We start from the raw sequence: 22,649 nt of genomic DNA, 5'->3' as shown, positions 1-22,649 counted from the left end.
TCCTGTGAAAAGAGGTACTATTATTAACTTCATTTCACATTCCAGAAAACTGAGTCATAGGATAAGTCACTCAGTGTATACAGCTAGTGAGTGAGGGAATTGTGACTCTGATGCCAAATCTGTCAGATACCAATATCTAGACTTCTCTTTCCTTGTGTACATGTGAGTGACTCAGTCCCACTGGCAGTGGTACTTAGGGGTATAGGTCCCAAAGTGAAACCTTGGTTTTTTTTGGGGGGGGAGGTACTTTACAATTTTAGTTGCTTGTATTCCTTTTCTCAGACAAAAAGTCTCCTACTCTGGGTAGGTTCAAAGAAGGCTCTCTGATAGAAATGAGTTTTTAATTTGTTAAGTTTTTGTTATTTTTGTTTCTTTGTTAAAAATTGATTTTGCTTTTTTTAATAATTTTTAAAAAATTTTTACATCATTGTTCATTTTTAAATAATATTTGCTTCCCTCCACCTCCTCAGGTGTAGTCCCCATAGATTTTCCTTCACCAATGCACCCTGCACCATCACCTCAGTGCCCTGTCCTCCTCCCTCCCTCCCTCTGATCCCTCTCCCCGCTCCTTCCCTGCAGTATGTCTCTGATTTATAATTTTCTGTTTTTGCTTTGTTGTGTTTTGTACTGCTATTATTTTTTTACCCAAATACCCAAAAATATATGACTGGATCAGGAAGATGTGGTATATATACACAATGGAATATTATTCAGCAATCAAAAAAGATAACTCATGCCATTCACAGCAACATGGATGGAGCTAGAAGGGATCATGCTCATTGAAATAAGCCAGAAGGAAAAAGAGAAATATCAGATGATTTCACTTACAGCAGAAATATAGGGGGACCAAATATGACATCTGTTTTGCTTTTGAAAAAAGATTTATTTAAGGTCTGCCCTGGTGGCGCAGCGGTTGAGCGCTGGGCTGCAAAGCTGCCCGCAGACTCTGCAGCGCCAGTTTGATCCCTGGCCACCAGCGAGGGTCCACATGGCACACAGAACTCTCCTGCCGGGCCAGCTGCTCCCCTCAGCAGTGTACTTCGTCAGTTTGCCTGTTCTGTTCCCCGCACTGGCTCTGGTGAATTCTCTCACCCTCCCACGCTTCTGACTGTACCCAGTGCATGTATAAATAAATAAATAAATAAATAAATAAATAAATAAATAAATAAATAAATAAATATTTAAAAAGAAATGAGTTTTGGATTATTGATTCAGAATAAAGGAAGCAACAGGTCTACAGGAATGGAAAGGCCAGCTCTGTAGCTTTAGAAATGGTGAGGATGATGGCTTATAAATAGCTCTAGAAAGAAGATGTTACTGAAGCAAAGGAAATAGTTAAGAATCTAGATAAGAGATATGGAAGTGTTTCAAATCAAGTAGAAATAATGTTAAATCATTTTTATATTAAAAAACAAAAACATTCAAAAGAAAACAAAAAACATGGCAGCAAATCATAGCAAAACAACGAATAAAAATGATAAGTAGATATTCTGTATGCTTTTTGGTTCCTTAGAATAGCACCTGAAACTTTTCATGCAATAAATATTATTGAGTACCCTCTGTTCCAGTCACCCTGTGAGACAAGAAAATACAACAATGAGCCATGATCCTTGGGAACTTCCTAGCAGTGGGAATAGCAACAGCAAGTAGACTACCTCACTTGAAACTATGAACCATGATTATCACAATAATTGTGTTCTGTGTAGTGTTATTTAAAGAAACAGCAACATAATATATCTTAGATGTGTTTTTGCTGCAAATAGTCAGTATTGTATGGGTCTAATACCTGGAAATTTTTCTCAGATGGAACACCTCATTTCCCAGCATTCCATATAAATGAAACATTACTCCATTTATTCATGAGAAATAAAATATTATTAACATTTAATAATTATAATTCTTGCATATTATAGCATATTTATGAATAAATTTGCTAGGCACAAAGTAGCACACGTTTCCCATTTCATAATGGATCTTAGAAGTTATTTTCAAAACATTTTTTATTGTTTAAGCTTTGTTATTATTTTATTAAGCCACATGCTTTCTTTTTTTAATTATTATTTTTTAATATATTTTTACATCATTCTTCATATTTTTACAATGTGTGGTTTCTCATCTCAGTTATATTCCCTGTGAAATTCCCACCACCAATTCATCCTTGCACCACCACCAGAGTCCCTTGTGCTCTACCCACCCCTGTTTTGATCCTGTTCCCTCCTCCCCCCTGCAGAATGTCTTTGTTTTATACTTGCTTGTTGATTTTGATTTTCACTTTCTTATAATAACTTTTTTTTCCCTGTTCCCTTATCTGGATCCTCTACATTCCTCCTATAAGTGAAACCATCCAATATTTTTCTTTTTCTTTCTGGGTTATTTCACTGAACATGATCCCTTCCAGCTCCACCCATGTTGCTGCAACTTGTATAAGTTTATCTTTTTTGATTGCTGAGTAATATTCCATTGTGTATATGTACCACATCTTCTTGATCCAGTCATCGTTTTGGGGGCATTTAGGTTGTTTTCATAGCTTATCTGTTGTAAATAGTGCTGCTAAAACATAGAGGTGCAGGTGTCCTTTTGAATTAATGTTTTTGTGACCTTTGGGTAGATCCCTAGGAGTGTAATTGCTGGATCATGTGAAAGCTCTATTTTTAGCTGTTTGAGAAAGCTCCACATAGCTTTCCATATTGGTTGCACCAGTTTACATTTATACCAGCCGTGTAGGAGAGTTCCTTTTTCTCCACATCCTCACCAACATTTGTTGTTGCTAGTTTTTTTGATATGTGCTATTCTCACTGATGTAACATGGTATCTCATTGTGATTGTGGATTTGATTTGCATTTCCCTGATACAAGTGATGTTGAAATTTTTTTCAAAATGCTGGCCATTTGCATTTCCTCTTTGGAGAAGTGTCTTTTTAGCTCTTCTGCCCATTTTTTGACTGGGTTGTTTACTTTATTTTTGTTGAGTTTTATCAGCTCTTTGCAGGTCTTTGTGATCAGTCCCTTATCTCCAGTCATTGGGGTGTCTCTTTGTTTCGCTTAATGTGTCTTTTGCTGTACAAATGTAGTTCCACCTGTTTATCATTTCCTTCCCTGTCTTTGCTTTGTGTGATATGTCTTTAAAGATGTTATTGAGGTGTATGTCATGTAATGTTTCACCTATTTTTTCTTCTATATATTTTATGGTTTCAGGTCTTATGTCTAGTTCTTTAATGCATTTTGAGCTGATTTTTGTGCATGGTGTGAAGTAGTAGTGAAGCTTCATTTTTTTGCATGTAGCTACCCAGTTTTCCCAGCATCATTTATTGAACAGACTTTCTTTGTTCCATTGCATATTCTATGCTCCTTTGTCAAAATTAGTTGTCCGTCAAACTGTGGGTTTATTTGTGGGTTTTCTATTGATTCCATTAGTCTCTGTGTATGTTCTTGTTGTAGTGCAGTGCAGTTTTGATTATTATGGCTTTGCAGAACAGTTTGATATGGGAGTGTGATACCTCCATTCCCTTCCTTTTTTTTATTTTCTTATGTTTTATTATTTTTTTAAATAATAAATTTTATTTTTATATTCCCCATACAATTGCAACCCCCCATTCTGACCCCAATCCCTCCCCTCCCGCCCCCCAAAAAGTGTCTCTGGTTCATAGTTTTTTGTTGATTTTGATTTTCACTTTCTTATAGTTATTCATTTTCCTGGTCCCTTATTTAAGTTTTCTAGATTCCTGCTATGAGTGAGACCATCCAGTATTTTTCTTTTTCTTTCTGGCTTATTTCGCTGAGCATGATCCCTTCCAGCACCATCTATGTTGCTGCAAATTGCATGTGTTTATCTTTTTTGAATGCTGAGTAATATTCCATGGTATATATGTACCACATCTTCTTGATCCAGTCATCTATTTTTGGGCATTTGGGTTGTTTCCAAAGCTTAGCTATTGTAAATAGTGCTGCTATAAACATAGGGGTGCAGGTGTTCTTTGGAATTGATGTTTCTGTGTCATTTGGGTAAATACCCAGGAGTGGAATTGCTGGATCATATGGAAGCTCTATGTTTAGTAGGTCCAGAAATCTCCACACAGCTCTCCTTAGTGGTGCACGTCAAAGACATCTTTACAGACACATCACCCAAAGCAGTGATAGTGAAGGCAAAGATAAACAGCTGGAACTACATCAAATTAAAGACCTTCTGCACAGCAAAAGAGACAATAACAAAAACAAAGAGAAACCCCACCGACTGGGAGAACATTTTTGCACACAACACTAATGATAAAGGACTGATCACAAAAATCTACAAAGAGCTGATGAGACTCAACAACAACAAAGAAAATAATCCCGTCAAAAAATGGGCAGAAGAGCTAAAAAGAAACTTCTCTGAAGAGGAAATGCAAATGGCCAACAGGCATATGAAAAAATGTTCAGCATCACTTGTCATCAGGGAAATGCAAATCAAAACTACCATGAGATACCATCTTACACCAGTGAGAATGGCACATATTAAAAAAACTAGCAACAACAAATGTTGGCGAGGGTGTGGAGAAAAAGGAACTCTCATTCCCTTCCTTTTTAGTCAGGAATACGCTGGTTATTCGTTTGTTTTTTTTTTTTCTTTTTTTTTTTTTTGTTGTTCTGTATGAATTTCATCAAAACATTTTTATGTATTTATTTATTTATGCATACAAGAGGTGGGGTGTAGGCCAGAGGTGCGGGGGGTGAGAGGATTCACCAGAGTGGGGAGCAGAACAGGCAGATTGACAGAAATACACTGCTGAGGGGAGCAGCGGGTGAGACAAGAGAGGTCTGCTGCACCATGTGATTCACCTCCCTGGCCAGGGATCAAACTCATTCTGCAATAACTGCAGATTGTTGCCCATAGTGTTGAGGCTTAACCCCTTGCACCACCCGGGAGGTCCCAAATTTCAAAACATTTTAATAATGGAATAGAAACTATCAATGTAACAATGATTCATGTTCATTGATAGATTACAGAATTGCCATTATTCTATATCTTTGCCCTAATGCTGTCTGATTTGAAATTTTTCATCAGAAGGATTATGAGAAATACGTATGTTTAATTGGTATTTTTTTTAGAAAGGACAGGCAAGAATGAACCACATAAAAGTTTTAGGTTACTATGATGGAAAATATTTTGTCAGTATAAACATGCAAAGTTAAAAAATTTTCCTCTTGTATATTTTATACAATAGCAGTTTAGACCTTAGTCTAGAATTAGGCTCTGTCTTTATTCTGGTGAATTGGACCTATGGTGTATAAAATAGTATAGAAGAGGCTTTACTACCTCAAAGGAATGTTGCTCCATACAAGCATTTAATGCATCAGAGACCTCTTGAGTCTCTGAAAATTCTTTTCTAAAAAAAGATTTATTTTATTTATGCATATAGGAATTGGGGTATAGGCCAGAGGTTTGGGGGTGTGAGGATTCACCAGAGAGAGTGGGGAGCAGAACAGGTGATTACTGAAATACACTACTGACAGGGGGCAGCAGGCAAGATAGGAATGGTCTGCTGTGCCATGTGGGCTGCTCCCTCGCCAGTCAGGAATCAAACTGGTGCTGCAGTGGCTACCAATTGCTTGGCAGCACTGTCTTTAACCCCTGCACTTCCAGAGAAGCCCCCACTCTGAAAAATCTTAAGCTTGAAGATGTGGTACATGTATGTGATGGAATACTACACAGCTATTAAAAAGGATTAACTCTTGGTCATTTATGACAAGATGAATAGAATTGGAGGGCATTATGCTAAATGTAATAAGTCAAATGAAAAAAAGTAAAACAGGGTGATATCACTTCTATATACAAGATCGAGAAAGAAAACAAAATAACTGGCAAAACTTAACCAAAACAAAACCTAAAAATATGATTGCAGAATTGAGGCTACTAGAGGGATGGGTAGGTGGGAGTGGCAACAAAGGGGGAAGGGACCCAGTGGTCTAGGGTAAAGGACTATGGGTGCTTGGTGGTAGGGGTGATTTAGTGACATATATTTGAGTAGGTGAGAACCTATTCCCCTAAATCATTTGCAGTGTTATAAACAGTGTTACTTAAATCAAAACAAAAACAGAACTCCTGACAACAACAAAAGAGAAAGTATCTTAAGTTTTAAAATTAGTGAAATGTTCATTTGGTGGCAGTTCAGTCTCTGTATCTACCTATTGTTTCTCCTGTGTCTAAGAAACAGTGATAGAAATTGCTTTTGCTATTGCTGTAGTGCTAAGTACTCCTCTTGCTTATCCCTCCCACATCTGTTTCCCACAATGCAGCCTGAGTGATCTTTTTTTTTTTTTTTTTTTTTTTTTTATAAATTTTATTGTTATATTCCCCATACAATTGCAGCCCCCCATTCTGACCCCAATCCCTCCCCTCCCGCCCCCGCCCCCCTAAAAGTGTCTCTGGTTCATAGTTTTTTGTTGATTTTGATTTTCACTTTCTTATAGTTATTCATTTTCCTGGTCCCTTATTTAAGTTTTCTAGATTCCTGCTATGAGTGAGACCATCCGGTATTTTTCTTTTTCTTTTTGGCTTATTTCGCTGAGCATGATCCCTTCCAGCGCCATCCATGTTGCAGCAAATTGCATGTGTTTATCTTTTTTGAATGCTGAGTAATATTCCATGGTATATATGTACCACATCTTCTTGATCCAGTCATCTATTTTTGGGCATTTGGGTTGTTTCCAAAGCTTAGCTATTGTAAACAGTGCTGCTATAGCACTAGTGTGAATGCAAAAGTCCCCTACTTAAAACACTCCGTTAGATCCCTATTTCTCTATGGATGAAGTCCTTAAAAATAACTTCATGTTCTGGCTACTGCCTACATCTCCAGTCTCATCTCTTCTTTTCCCTCCACCAACTGCTTACTTCTACCCCAAGCATGTATACCTACCCTCCAATCATGCTAAAACTATTTGCAGTTTTCAAAAGGCATCTGGTTCTCTCTCACTTCCCTGTATCTTTGCACACAGCATCCACCACACTTGAAACAGTATTCTCATTTGTATTAATAATTACTAGTTATTTTAACCCTTTCCGTTTTTAAGCCTTCTGAAATCCTCACTGGGTTTAGCCATCCACCAACTCCAGTCCTATCACCCTGTAGTAGTGGGGATTTAGCCCTATTTTAATATTTACTGTCTATTTTAGTCATTCTTCCTCGTTTTGTTTTGTTTTGTTTTTTTCCCTTACTAGACCGCAAGTTCCTTGATGACATTGCAATGGTCTGTGTCACAAATACTGATGTGTTTGGCGTAAAGTATTCATTGACTGCATGGGCAATAGGACTTTGACTAGCACCCTCCTCCATGTGAGGCAGTGCCATGGAATGGAAAGAACACTAAACTTGGAATGGAATAACATGGTTTCTAACTCTAGCTCTTCTGCTTACTACTAGCTGTTTGGCATTGAACAAATCCTTTAAATCACTGAGCTTGAGAAGTCTCATCTGTTCAAGAGGGTATCTGAACCATCTCCCTGCCTTACAGAATTGTTATGATGAATAAAGGTTAATGCAGTCTTGAATGTACTTTGTGTACATTCAAGTGGAGGATAAGATGGTAAGAGTCTGTGATTTTAAGAAAGATATAATAGAAGTAGGCAATATCTAGTGAGGCATACCTCCTTTGTCTTGAAGGTCAGAGTTTTATATTACTAGCTATAAAATTAGCTTGGAGATATTGTAAGAGAACATTTTTGGAGGGAAAGTTAATTTTAGGGATTTTCTGTTAATTGTTTCCTTTCTTTTGTATTTATTCCTTCTCTTCTGTTTCTGCTTCCTTTCCTAGAAGTGACTCATCCTCTGATCTGATAACTCATCTTTCAACATTGTACTTAAAATTCTGATATACTTTTCAGGGAAGAAAATAGACATAATTTGCTGCCGGGGATATGTTTGGTGACTTTAAGTGAAACCTAATCCTGTTGTATTTTCCTTTCCCTGTTTGTTCTTTCCCAGTATTCTATATTGGTTCAAATATAAAAATGCCATCCCTGTATTACAGGCCTGAATCCCAAAGAGTGGGTCCTTTGCCTTCTAGGGAAATGATTCAGCAGAGGGTGCTAGTTATATAACCAGGAAAAGTTTTATTACATTCATGTACAAGAGAGCCAGTTTGGGAAAGGACGGTATAATCTGGCTCCCAAAGGGAGTTTGGAAGATATTTTGAAAGGACAAATTCACAAGGTGGGGAGGAGGAGAGCAAGCTTCATTGTTTCTTCTGGGTTGGGCCACACTCAGGTATGCACCAACAGGTTACACTCCAGCTGTGCATGTGGGCTCTCAGCTTCCCCCGCAACCTGCTCCAGGAATTATGAGATAATCACTTGTTAGGATCTAATGCTTTTTTATCTATCACGGTCCCTCATGGTCAGTGAGTGGCTGAATTGTTTCGACAGGTCTTGCCAGTCCTTGATGGGACAGGGACAACTCATTCTATTGCTTGCATTTTCTTTTCTTTTTTTTTTTAAAGTTTTATTTATTTATTTGTTTGTTTATTTATTTATCTATCTATTTATTTATTTATTTATTTATTTGTACAAGCACTGGGTACAGTCAGAAGCACAGGAGGGTGAGAGAATTCACCAGAGCCAGAGCGGGGAGCAGAACAGGCAGACCGACGAAGAAATACACTGCTGAGGGGAGCAGCAGGTGGCAGGAGAGGTCTGGCGCCATGTGGGACCCTCCTCCGGTGGCCGGGGAGCAGCCGGGGATCGAACTGGGGATGCAGAGGCTGCGGGTAGCTTCATAACCCAGTGTTCAACCGCTGCGCCACCAGGGAGGCCCTATTACTTGCATTTTCATTTACCTCGACTATCTCTATTTCTTGAGAGTTCATCCATTTGTTAAATTTTTCTCAAAAATTTGTTGACCAGTGGACTCTTTCTGTGCTGTTGGATTAGAATCAGAAGCATCACTGTGAATGTAAATGCATATGTATATTCATATCAATATATGTGGACAAATATTTATATTTTATATATATATATATATATATATATATATATATATGTACACATCCTGGCTCTCTCTATTAAGGTGACCTAGAAGTAGGCCTAGTTATACCACCTAGTTACAGATCTTGGTTTCTAAGTACCATTTTCCACTAAAAAGCACAAAACTCTTGAACAAATGCTGATTCCAGAATTGGTACGAGGACAGTACAACCTGAGTCTGGAATATCTTCTGAGGAAATGCACAAAGATAATGGACACATACATGTCATATAGGAACCAGCTTGAAGGGTTCCCAATGGCCAAATCTAGGATGTGTTGAATATGAAAAAATAATGGTCATAATAGATAATACCCCACTGAATGAAATAAGAACATGATGACTTTATGCCACTGTCAATAAATTACTAAATGGAAAAGAACAATCTTCCTACAACACATTGTTAACTAATAAATAAAAAGAATGTTGAAGTAGAGAAGTCACCATTGGATGAAAAGCTAGTCAGTGAGAGTTTGATGAAGGATAGGATATTTACACTTTATTAGCATGTTCCAACAAATTATCTATTAATTGCTAGGAGGGAGATACTAACTTTACAATAGAGCAACCTGGGGAAAAACAAAACAAAACAAAACAAAAAAACACCTAACCAGAGGTAAGTTAAGACTGTCTCATAGCAGTTGTGTACATTTTTTTCCCAACTCTCTGTTCAGTGATATCACCTTAGTACTCTTAAACCAGCCATGATGGAAGTATTTACACTAAAATTCAGGAAACACTGTAAATGAACAACTTTCTCCCTGAAGACCAGTGTTAAATCATTTGCAGTACACCAATGATATTAACCAACTAATCAGAGTTAATTTGGGGATAATTGTATATCATGTTCCTTAACTGGCAACGCACCCAGCTCATACCTGCTACTTTTGTCTGTTTCTATCAAGAATGACTTGGCTAGTAAGCATGTTATAAATGACTTCATAAATTTTTTCACCCCAGTATGATACTATCTTGAAGCTCTCGATCTTGTACTTTAAAAATAAACGCCTTTTAACCTAAAGGGTTGCATGTCTAATATTGGAAACTTAAGTCAGCAGTAAGAAGGCATATAAAAGTTGTAAAAAAAAAAAAAAAAACAAAAAAACAACTTCAAATCACTGCACTAGAAGGTCCTTGTTCTTGGGTTAGGTTTTAGGCTTTTCTCATTTCTGTCCTAGACTCAATGATGAACCTTCAAATCATCAGAAGGTTTTATTCCTTTATTGTAGCTGTACAATTTCAAATGTACATTAAAAATCTATTTAATAAGTCATTTTGATCCATGACATGGGACATGGGGATTTTTAAAATAGTAAGACTGAAAATAAAAAATAGTAAACATGGAAAATTTAAGATTCAGAAGCATGAAGTCAGTTAGTCAGCCCAATTTTGTTTGTTTGTTTGTTTGTTTTTTAAAGGGGCATGTATTTTTATTTATTTATTTATTTGTTTGTTTGTTTGTACATGCACTGGGTACAGTCAGAAGCGCAGGAGGGTGAGAGAATTCACCAGAGCCAGAGCGGGGAGCAGAGCAGGCAGAAGGACCGAAGTACACTGCTGAGGGGAGCAGCGGGCGGCAGGAGAGGTCTGCGCGCCATGTGGGACCCTCCTCTGGTGGCCGGGAGCAGCCGGGGATTGAACCGGCGCCACAGAGGCCGTGGGCAGCTTCGCAACCCAGCGCTCAACCGCTGCGCCACCGGGGAGGCGCTTGTTTGTTTTTTTTAAGTTACGTTTACTGAGGACTGATTTACTTACAATATACAATTTTATCAACTTTTTTAATTGAAGCAACATCAGTTTACAACACTATATAGGAAGCAGACTTGTAAGATCACACCTCTTCAGATGTATGTCATCACACCACACCCACCACCAAGGCACTCAAAGCTCATCATAGTCCATAGGTTCCCCTAAACTTTGCTTTTCACCTCTTTCCCCCTCTGTGGTAGCCTTTTTTATATTTTAAATTTTATTTTATATATTTTTACATCATTTTTCATTTTTGCACAATGTATGCATTTTCATCTTGGTTATCGTCCCCAAACAATTTCCACCCACCTTGTTTTGATCCTACTCACCTTCTCCCCATTCCTCCACCACCACCACCCCCTTCCCCATAGTGTGTCTCTGGTTTATAGTTGCTTGTTGATTTTGATTTTTACTTTGTATTAATCAGTCTTTTTCCTGGTCCCTTATTTAGGTTTTCTAAATTCCTGCTATGAATGAGACCATCCATGTATTTTTCTTTTTCTTTCTGGCTTATTTCGCTGAGCATGATCCCTTCCAGCTCCATCCATGTTGCTGCAAATTGCATGAGTTTATCTTTTTTTTAAATATTTATTTATTTTTATACATGAGCTGAGGTATAGGCCAGAGGCGCGGGAGGGTGAGAGGATTCACCAGAGACAGAGCAGGGAGCAGAACAGGCAGACGACCAAAATATACTGCTAAGGGGAGCAGCGGGCGAGACAGGAAAGGTCTGCCACGCCATGTGGGCTTCTCACTGGCTTGCTGGGATCGAACCCGTGCTGCGGAGGCTGCGGACAGCTTCACAGTGCTACACTCAACCCGCTGTGCCCCCGAGGACGGCCCACATGAGTTTATCTTTTTGATTGCTAAGTAATATTCCATTGTGTATATGTACCATATCTTCTTGATCCAGTCATTTATTTTGGGACATTTGTATTGTTTCCATAGCTTAGCTATTGTAAATAGTTCTGCTATAAACATAGGGGTGCAGGTGCCCTTTTGAATTAATGTTTCTGTGTCCTTTGGGTAAATACCTAGGAGTGGAATTTCTAGGGTTTGTTATTGGTTTGGTTTTTTTTGTCCCTTTGTTTTGTTTCTCAATATTCAGCATATAAATAAATCCATCTGATATATGTCTTTCTCCTTCTTATTTCACTTAGCATTATCCCCACCAGTTATATCCATGTTATCAGAAATAGCAAGAGTTCATTATTTTTATCACTGAGTAGCAATGCATTGTGTAGCTATATCATTTCTTCTCCTCTGTCCTTGGGTGCTTGTGTTCTTTCCATAATTTATCTCCTCAAAATTGTCTTGCAATGAACATGGAGTCATATATCCCTTCTAATTAATGTTTTTGCATTCTTTGGGTAGATACCTCAGAGTGGAATTGCTTAGCTATATAGCAGACTATTTTGAGAAACTGCTATACCATTTTCCACAAGGGCTAGACCATTCTACATTCCCACCAACAGAGTAAGAGGGTTTATTTTTCTCTACATCCTCAGTGAGATAAGCCAGAAAGAAAAAGAAAAATGGCCATTTTAAACAATGTCAGTTCTTCCTCTACATGAGTAGAGAATTTCTTTCCATTTCTTTTTGTCACCTTCTATTTCTTTTATTTCTACTCTAAAATTCATTCCCTTCCTTCTACTCCATTTTTTCCTAATTTCCCTAAAGTGAGCAGTAAGATCATTTTTTGATCTCTTTCTTGTTCTTCAGCTGAGCTTTTATTGCTATATTCCTCCCTCTTTGTACTACTTTCACTGTGTCCCGTAAGTTCTGATAGATTGTGTCCTCATTTTCACTTTACTTCAGGTATATTTTTTTAATTTCTCCTTTGATTTCATTGTTAATCTAATAACCATTCATTAGTTTGTTGTTTAGTCTTCATGTATTAAAGGATTTTCTTACTTTCTTTTAGTGGTTGTTTTCTAGTTTGATATCATTGTGGTCAGAGAAAATGCCTGATATAGTTTCAATATTTATGAGTTTTTTGACTTCTATTTTATGACCCAACACATGGTAGTCTATCCTGGAGAATGTTCTGTTTGCAATGTATAGAATGTATACTCAGCTTTTTTGTGTTGCAGTATTCTGTAAATATCTATTAAGCCTCTGTGCTCTGTGGTCTAATTCTTTGTTAAGGGCTATTGTTTCTTTGTTGTTGTTTTTTCCTGTCCAGCGGATATGTTTCCATAGTTACAGTGGGGGATTGAAGATTTTTACTACTACTGTGTTGTGCCTATGTCTGATTTCAGATTATATAAGAGTTGCCTTATAAATTTTGATGCTCTTTGTTTGGTGCTATATGTTGATTAAAATTATGTCTTCCTGATATAGTGATCTCCTAATTATGATTTAATATCTATCTCTGTCTCTTGTTACCTTCTTTGGTTATAAGTCTATTTTATCTGATATGAATTTAGCCATCCTTCTCTTTTTAAGGTCCAATTTGCTTGTGGAATTGTTTTCCCACCGTTTACTTTTAGACTGTGTTTATCTTGGAGCTCAACTATGTCTCCTAGTGACAGCAGAAATTGAGGCTTTGTTTTCTGATCCAGCCATCAATCTGTGACTTTTGTTTAGTGTGTTCATTACATTTCATTTAGGGTGATTACCCATATATGATTATTTCATACTCCTATTTTGTCTTTTGTTATCTGGTTCTATCTAGTTAATTATTCAGTTAATTATGAATTTTCTTCTCTTCAATTCTGATTGGAACACCCATTTCAGTATTTTTTGTAGAGGTCTCTATTTTTGGCAAACTCACTCAGCTTCTGCTTGTCTGGGAAGTTCATTATTTCTCCCTCATTTTTGAAGGAGAGTCTCTCAAAGTATAGCATTCTTGGCTAACTTTTTTGTCATTAAGTATTTTGAATTTATCATTCCATTCTCTCCTTGACTGTAGAGTTCTCAGAGAAGTCTAATGTAAGCTTGGTGTGAGAATCTTGTTGGTTTCTTCCTTTTTTTTCTCTCGCCACGTTCAGTATTTTTTTCTTTGTCTAAATTCTTGATAGTTTCATGACTATGTGTCTTTGTGTAGTCTCTATTATTTCTTTGAATCAGTTCTCATTTCCTTCTCTCTATCTTCCCTTTCTAGGATACATTGCCCTTATGTTGCCTTTCTTAGTGGAGTAGGATAGTTCTCACAGTGTTTCCTCATGTTTTTTTTTCTTTGTATTTCTCTTTCTTCTTTAACCTGAACCCTTTGTGCATTAGTATCTTGAGGGTCACTGATTTGTTCATGCATGTGGTCTAGACTGCTTCCATAGCTAAAACCTCCCTACTATAGCTTGGCATGTAGGCTTCTAAGCAATACCTCAATCTACTGAGCAAGATGCTCCTGGACTAGCATCAGAGGCCATGGGTAAACCTGCTTCTCCCCACTTCACAGACTTTGTGCCAGCTGCTTGTGTGTATAGCCAGAGACTGCAAGTCTCACCATTGAGCCCAACATGTGAAACAAAGGAATCTGAGATTTTCTGTGCCCAATTTGGGGGGTCAAGAGAGGTGCTTGCCTAAATCTAACATGATCTCTATCATTTCTCTAATTCTATTGGAGAGTTTAGGCCTCCTTAGATCTCTTTGGTACATCTAATCTTATTTAGCAAGGGGTTCTTGGACAAGTTTTAGAGGTGTCCCTCTCCCTTGTGTGACCTTTTATCCAGCTACCAGCTTGTACAGCCAAAGAGCACATCTTACTGAACAAAGGGCATCCTGGGTGCATGCATCCTGGGTGCATGAGGCCAGTGTGGGAATATAGGTGAGATACCCACCTTTCCCAGCATGCTTTCTCAGACTTGTCCTGATGGTCCCAACGTGCTACTGCCAGAGAGTGCAAATCTCCTAGGGGGAAGATCTAAAACACCAAATGGCCATACAAAAAACACAACACTTGGCAACTAGTGACCTCAAATGAATATGATACCATAAGGAGGCAACCTTCCAGAGTCCAACCACAATGATATAGAAGATCTTATCTTCCTATCAGATAGAGAGTTCAAAATTGCCATGAAAAAAGAAAAATAAAAGAAATAAAAGAAAATGCAGAAAAGCAAATCAATATATGGTCATAGATAATATGGATACCTTGGAGAAGAGAGTCAATGGTGCATTCTTGTACATTTGCTCCTTTTAAAAATCTTTCTATACAGGTAAATTTAAGCATATTTAAAACCACTAATTTTAAGTGAGTAATTAAATGAATTTTGACAAATGTGATCAGTTGTGGGGCCATCAATCATAGTAAGAACATCTCTCTCAACCCCCAAAGTTCCCTTATCCCTCTTTGTTCCCTTGTGCCTGTCCCTTACTTCCAGGTTCTGGCTGAATGTTGTCTGGCTTCTTTAAGCGTAGTGCTTTTGACTGTTGTATGTAACAGTACCTTGTTCTTTTATATTGCTACTATTTCTAATGTTCCACTATAAGCTTATAACCCAATTTATCCATTTAGCAGTTAATGGACATTTAGGTTGTTTCCAGTTTTTAGCTATTATGAATAAATATTTACGCTTCATTTTACTAACAACCAAGAAATTATGGCCATTTTTTTAATTCCAATTTGTAAAATATGGTAAGTTTGGTTATAGAGATGACCAATGGTTTGAGTCAGAAGTGAAAGAAAACCAGTTAGGGAAGACTCAGTTATCTGAGCTTTATGAAACTGTCATCAGCTAAATTGGCCTCTCATTTTTCAATGCTTTGATTGTTTTGTCTCTTGTACCTTTTTTTTTTTTTTTTTTTTTGGCGGTATTCTTTGCCTCTTCTATTTTGGCTACTTTGAATTCCTTTTTTTTTTTTTTTAATTCCATAGTTATCTTTATTTGATTCAGTGTCTTACAGAATATGTTTCACTTAACAGAGTTATGACAAATGTTAAGTGAATTGATAGGTGTTCTCTAATTCCTTTTTCAGATATCTAGGTGTTTTTTAAATCATTTTAATCCATTTTTGCAATGTTTTCTAGGGTGTTATATTTCCCTAAATCAAAATATTTCAGATCCAATCTCTGCCTTTATATCACTTAAGTGTAACCTTTGTGCAGATTTTTAATTCTTTATAACCCTCATTATTTTCAACTATAATGTGAAAACATTTGGTTAAAGAAATATGAGATTCCCCTTTAGCTCTATCATTGTTAGGTTTTATAAAAAGCTACCAAGTCAGGGCCTCCTCGTGGCGCAGTGGTTGAGCGCTGGGCTGCAAAGCTGCCTGCAGCCTCTGCAGCGCTGGTTTTATCCCCAGCCCTGTGGCGAAGGTCCCACATGGCACACAGATCTCTCCTGCCGCCCACTGCTCCCCTCAGCAGTGTACTTCATCAGTCTGCCTGTTCTGTTCTCAGCTCTGTCTCTGGTGGATTCTCTCACCCTCCCGCACTTCTAACTGTACCCAGTGCTTGTATAAATAAATAAATAATTCTTTTAAAAAAAACTTAAAAAACAAAAACTACCAAGTCAGAAAGAAGCTGCACATCAGAGGAATGGGGAAGAGGTAGGAAAGCAAGAATATGTTTTTATGCAAAGCAAAAATAATGTGCAGTTTCTTCAGTAGAGTGAATGTTGAGGTAGGATTTAAGAAAGAAAAGTGATGTGTAACTCAACATTTGTTGGTAGAGCATTGTTTTAAATTGTTTTATTTTTAAGGAGTACTGTAATAAGGCAGTAGTTCTTTTTTGTAAATAGAGAACAGCAGTAATTAGGCAGCATCTCATCCTAAAATGTATGGTGAGACTGGAAATTCCTTTATTTACAGAAATTGTTAGTCTCAGCTTACAAAATGTAGTACAATTATGACTGTTTTCTCAGAATAATTATTAATAGTGCTTTTTTTCACTCTCAAGTGGATATTAGTTTTGAAAAATGTATTTTATTTTATGGTCACTTGATTATTTGGAATCTCAGGAGTCCAGGTTTTTCTGCCTATATTCTCTGTACTTGGGGATGGGTACTGGTGAATGAATCCACAGTGCTCTTTATAGGCTGACATTTTAGGCAACATTGTATCTACCGGCAAAACCATTAGAGCCTCTTCCAGGCACTCTTCTTTTTTAAACTTAAGTAGATTTTCCAGCTTCATTTATTTTTTTAAAATATTTATTTATTTATTTAAATATTTATTTTTAAAATATTTATTTATTTATTTATTTATACAAGAACTGGGGTACAGGCCAGAGGCACAGGAGGGTGAGAGAATTCACCAGAGACAGAGTGGGGAGCAGAACAAGCATACGGACCAAAGACACTGCTGAGGGGAGCAGCGGGCAAGGCGTAGAGGTCTGCTGCACCATGTGGGAATCTCCCTGGCCAGCCAGGAATTGAACCCACAGTGCAGAGGCTGCGGACAGCTTCACAGAGTGGCGCTCAACCTGCTGCGCCACCAGGGAGGCCCTCCAGCTTCATTTAAAGACTACAGTGTTCTTTATCCCTATGGCAGGGGTCTAAGAATATTTATCCATCCAACACTCACTGCCATCTTCTTCTGTGTGCCAAGTACTGAGCTGGAATCAGAGGACAGAGAGACAAAGATGACAAAAGAAGACAAACATATAGCTAAAGTGGGAGGAGTGCTAGTCTAGTACTATGTATACATACACAAATGCAGTGAAGTCACTGAGGAAATAATAGTTAATTTAGGAAAAAGAGGAAAAAGAGGGGGGAAATTTTGAACAGAAAGGAGTAGTATGTATTAAGCAAGGGGCAGAGGTTGGTGAGGATTGAAAGATAGTCCAGGAAAACAAAAAGACATGTCCAAAGAGCCATGGCCAGAAAATACATGGTATTGAGTGTGGGGGAGATGGGACAAAATGTGACCCAATCTGATTATCCATTTGTTGCAAATACCAGGTTGGAACTGAGTGTGAAGCAAGATTTTGGAACAAATCCAAGGAGGTATTGTTATTAGAAATACCAGAAGGGACCTTATTTCACATTTAGTGTGGACCCCTGATGATTCCTTGAGTGCAGTGTGGGTATATTTTCATTCTGTAATTTTATACTACAACATTAATGCATGCATTGACCAATTTCAATACAGACTTTCCTTATGTTACTTTATAATTAGAAGCTAGTGAATTGAAGTTCCACAGCGGTACATAGACTAGTGGTGATAGCTTTATGAAATTGTTTATTTTTAGTTTGGCAAAGGCAAGGCAGTAAATATCTCAATTAGTAAACTAAAGCAGCATGGATGAGAAATGCCCACAAGGAGACCGGGAGTTAGAAATAACTAAGTCAATTAGTTGAAGGAAGCCCTCATATCACCCATATTTAGTGTACGAAGAACCAACCTAATGTGTGTGAGCACACAGTGTCAGTATCTACAGTGCTGCCTGTGAGGAAGTATTTTTCAGGTTCTAACTGCTTAAGAAAAACAATTTGAAAAATGTAAAGCAAAATCAAGTTAAATGTATTTATCTCTTTAAGAACCACTGTGATTGGCTGTTGTTGGATGATCCATTCATTGGGTAAATACACAATCATAGTGGCATGGGATATTGTAAACTATGGAAGCTTCTCATCCTGCAATTTCTTTTTGTGTGACCCAAAGGGGATTTTTTTTCTCTTTATGAAGATCTGGGAAAGTTATTCATATCTGTCTATATTTATATTCACATTACATGGCCTAATGTGTGAAAATATTTAATGAAAACATGCCTGTAGTACAGAATCACTTACAGACTCAAGATAGACTTGCCTATATTGTATTTTAGACTATTTGAAGTTTAAAAGGAAAAACAGACGTGGTCTGCAAAGCTTAGTTTGAAGAATTTAATACTTAGTATATTCTTCCTATAACTCCAGGATCTTTAGGAAATGTTAACCATTCAGAAGACAAAGATTATTTGGTAGTTTAAAACATTAAGAGTAGTATTACAGAAAAATCTATATGTGTTTTACGATGATAAAGTACCATTATTCAGTTTTGTCATGATTTTTTGATTTCCAAAGTTGTATAGTGTAGTCTATTTGGAATGATGGCCTGTATTGTAACATTGTAATGAAGGCAAATCTTTGGGTTCTCCCCTTAAAGGGAAGAATGGGGGCTGTGGAAAGATTGTTGCCCTCTTAGGCTTAGCAATATCTATATATTAGACTCTCTGTGATCTATAGGTGAAATGATAGGGGCTCATGCATCTGTAGATTAAATATCTGTCTGTCTCCTCTTTACTTTGTAGACTGGAAAAAGATAACATTCAGCAGAGCTTTAACAACAAAGCAAAGGCCCAAGCCCTTCAGGCCCAGCAAAGAGAGCAGGAGCTGACACAGAAGATACAGCAAATGGAGGCCCAGCATGACAAAATTGGTAGGTGGTAGGGAAAGATTAGAGCCTGGGCACTTGCTCACAAGCCAGGCCCACGCCTTACTGTGAAATGACATCAGGAACACCTGTAACCTTTGGCTGGCCGAAGGGAGCAGATGCTAACTACACCGGAGATTTCGAATTACATATTAGTTAGCGTTTAAAAGAGAAAATGGAAAGTATTGCCCACTGTCTGTTGATTTCAGAGTGCTGCTCTCACATCTGTTGCACCATCTGGATTATGAGTTTATTTACCTGTGTTCAAGAAACGTAAAGCTGAGAGAGACCACAACAAAGTAGAAAAACAAAGGGCTTGTTTTTGGCTGGGTTTTCAGGCACACATGTTATATAAAGAAAATAGCATCAGAAGCTCTGCGGGAAATGCTCTGAGCTTACAGTTAGAGTCTCCTGAATAGCATTGAACAGTTCCCACAGTACACACATTATAGCTACTCTAAAAGCCTAATGAGTTTGCTTCAGCATCCAAACTGGAGAAAAGCTTTAGCCATTAATCGGTTCTTAATTCACTGTCGCAGCTGGATGTAATTCAGTGGCTCCAAATTGATATGTTCCTTTATTTAATCTTTGCAGCTTCGAACATTTTTAGCATTTGTATGATTTCCCCCTCCCCAACCCAATCTAGAGTGATGTTTAATCCTTTGCATTCTTCAAGTTCTCACAACTGCTGTTAAAATTCACTAATACAAGACATTGACCACAGCTGGCAGCTTGGCTAAAAATTGCCATCTTTCATCACATTGGCGCTATTCTGTAGACTGAGTTGGCCAGTAACTCTTTACCTTTAATTTAAAAGTAAAATGCACTTTGAAAATAGGCAGTTTGATTTGTTTAGTTGGAGCATTATGTGGTTCCTTTCACTTGTGAGTTGTGTGTTCACAGACAGTGATAGTCAAAACAAGACAGTGTCAGTCATTATAATTCCACACCACATACTCCAAGCTGATTGTACTATTAAAACAAAAGTTTAATTGATCCTGTCTGTTCCAGAAAAATGGTGCTTAATTTTTAGTGCCTTCATTTATTTTGCTTTGCATGCTATATGCTTTTTTGCCAATCTTTAGCTAAAATGGAAAAGGAATAAAGGAAGTTATTAAACCTTTCACTTAAAGATAATTTTCATGTGAGTCAATGCATACTGTATTTGATCCCATAATATTTTTTTTAACTTTATCCTATAGGTGAAAGACAGCTAATGTAAAATTCATTAAATAATCTGTTTACTTATAAAGAAGCAAATGTCATATTTATGCTCACAGTTCCCTCCAGCAATTTTAGTAGTGATTTTTTTCTACCACTATTTGCTCAGAGATGAAAGTTCATCAGACTTAGTGGTTGTTTTCCTCTACAAAGAAAAGGAGGAAATTATGGGATTAATTATTGTTTGCCCCCACTTGTTAGCAGGATCCTAGTGATTAAGAAGTGTGGCATTTTCTCTTAATGCTAGATAAGGAATATTTACCATTAGAGTCACCTTAACAGCACTCCTTTATATTTTGAACAGAAATATCACTGTATTAAATTTCTTGGACCAGATCTTTATTGAAGTTTATACTTGACAATGAAGTAAAAATTCTAAAGAAAATTAAGTATTTTATCTTTACAACTAAAGATGTATATGCAAGATGGGGGGTAGTAGAATATGTTAGCAAATATGAAATGTCAAAAATGCAGTATAGTAGAGAAGACAATTTCTCAATGATTTTACTTTTGCATTATCTGGTTGGGATAATTTTTGACACTGTTTAAAATAAAATTGTCAAAATAAAAATTTAATATCTTGTATATTGCAAAATTAAAAGCATCCATGATTCCAGTTGAGGTATTTGACAATTTATCAACATGTTTAAACATTCAACCAAGCTGGTATGATCAAAAATGTTTCTGGCATAAAATTATTAGGAAAATAAATGTTCCACATGATTTATTGTCTTTCCAGGTGAGTTATCCTTTGACTTAGGACATAGAAAATGATCTAGTGATTTATGAGAAATATGTAATGGTCTTAGTACTTTTACCACTCTCCATATGGAAGCATTGCAGAGCTGCAAGCATAAACATCTTATGTTGGTGGGGGACTTATTATTTCTAGAAAACGAACAGTATTCTTTGATGGCCTCCCAGGACACACTTTTGAAAAAGTACAGGGAAGAGGGCAATACAATAGTCAAGAAACTGGAAGAAATCTCTCAAAAAAGCAAGTAAGTAATATTATACTATAGTTTTAAAAATGTGTGAATTCTGTAATTTCCCCTGATAAATAGCATTTCCACCCATTGATTGTCTAGTGTCAAAATTAGAAATGTGTTGACATATTTCCTGTGAAAATATTTTTCTTAGTTGTCCATAAAGACACGTTTTTGTTTTTTCATGGTTATGTATACATACTATTATTTGGCTTTTTTTTTTTGATGTTTAGAGTTTACAAACTATGAATTTTCAGATGCAAAGGAAGGATGATAATTGTTCTAATAAAGAATGCAGATAAATCAAGCAGACTTTAGATCATATCACAATAGATGAAGTGTGTATATATAAAATGAAAGTAGAAGATACTTTAAAAAAAGCAAACCACAACTATCCTTTCCTTCTCTTAAAGTTGTTTTTATTTTAATACAATAGTCATCATTTCATAAACACACTGCTCTTTTGTAAATCCATTGATTGGGGTCTTAATGATTTTTTTCTGCATGTTTAATATGGTTTCTTTACTAAATTAATTATTTTATATTCTAAGTTGTAAAAAAAAAAAACCTAGTTTTCATCTCAGTTTTGACAGTAATTGCAATCTTCTGCAAATTTATTTGAGCTGTGGGATTCTTTGATATCTGACAAAAAATGATATCTGAAAAAATCACTTTGAAGTGAGTTATAAAAAGCAATATTCATGTAACTAGCTATATATCAACTCTCATATTGCAATATAAGCTAATGGAACAATAACCTGTATATTGTATCTTTTGTATTTTTCTGAGGTTCACATAGATCTACACAAAGTAAGCAGTATGGCTCAGCAGGCAAACTCATTCAGAGAGCATTTACAGGAGGGTTATAGATCTCTCATTGGTCTGCTCTTCTTGGTTCCTGCATCTATAAGCTGGCTTAGAAGATGGGATCTTTGGGGGTAATCAGAGGGTTTATGAATCCGTTTTTTTTCTGCTCACAGGAAGACACAGTCTCTTAGAATCACTCGGAATGTGCTCCAACATGTACCTTCTTAGCAGATACCCATTAAATATCTTATTTAGATAACAGAAAAGCTCAGGGTGACAAACATCAGATGCTTTCAGGAAATTTTACAAGAAACCTAAATGATTTTGTTATGAAAGACACCCTCATAAAATAGTAACAGTAACTATTCTTTACCTGAAATATTTTATTTGCTTCACATAGATTCTAAAATAAGTATTTAGTTAGAAACAAGCAAGCTATATTATATCACTTCAGATAAATTTATATTGATCTGGAGTGTATGATATTGTAGTGTCTTAAGATTGCTTTATGATTTATTATTCATTATCTAGCTCCTAAGGACATATAATTCAGATAAATTAAATGCATAAAAGAGAAAGGGCTGCTATGTGCT

The 22,649-nt window shown here is 36.8% G+C and overlaps 1 protein-coding gene across 1 annotated transcript in view; it reads left to right on the top strand.

Moving 5' to 3' along the window:
- The window catches only part of SDCCAG8 (SHH signaling and ciliogenesis regulator SDCCAG8), a gene marked incomplete at its 3' end in the record, with an annotated part of 219,519 nt that overhangs the window by 103,112 nt on the left and 93,758 nt on the right, over nucleotides 1-22,649 (top strand). The window contains exons 8-9 of the mRNA XM_084254497.1: nucleotides 18,921-19,048; nucleotides 21,156-21,264. Coding sequence (XP_084110623.1) covers nucleotides 18,921-19,048; nucleotides 21,156-21,264 — 237 coding nt within the window. The remainder of the gene's footprint in view (nucleotides 1-18,920; nucleotides 19,049-21,155; nucleotides 21,265-22,649) is intronic.

Source organism: Talpa europaea, assembly GCF_964194135.1.
Source record: "Talpa europaea genome assembly, chromosome: 14".
NCBI lineage: Eukaryota > Metazoa > Chordata > Mammalia > Eulipotyphla > Talpidae > Talpa > Talpa europaea.
Note: the sequence above shows the minus strand (reverse complement) of the source record. Positions and strands in the feature narration are given on the sequence as shown.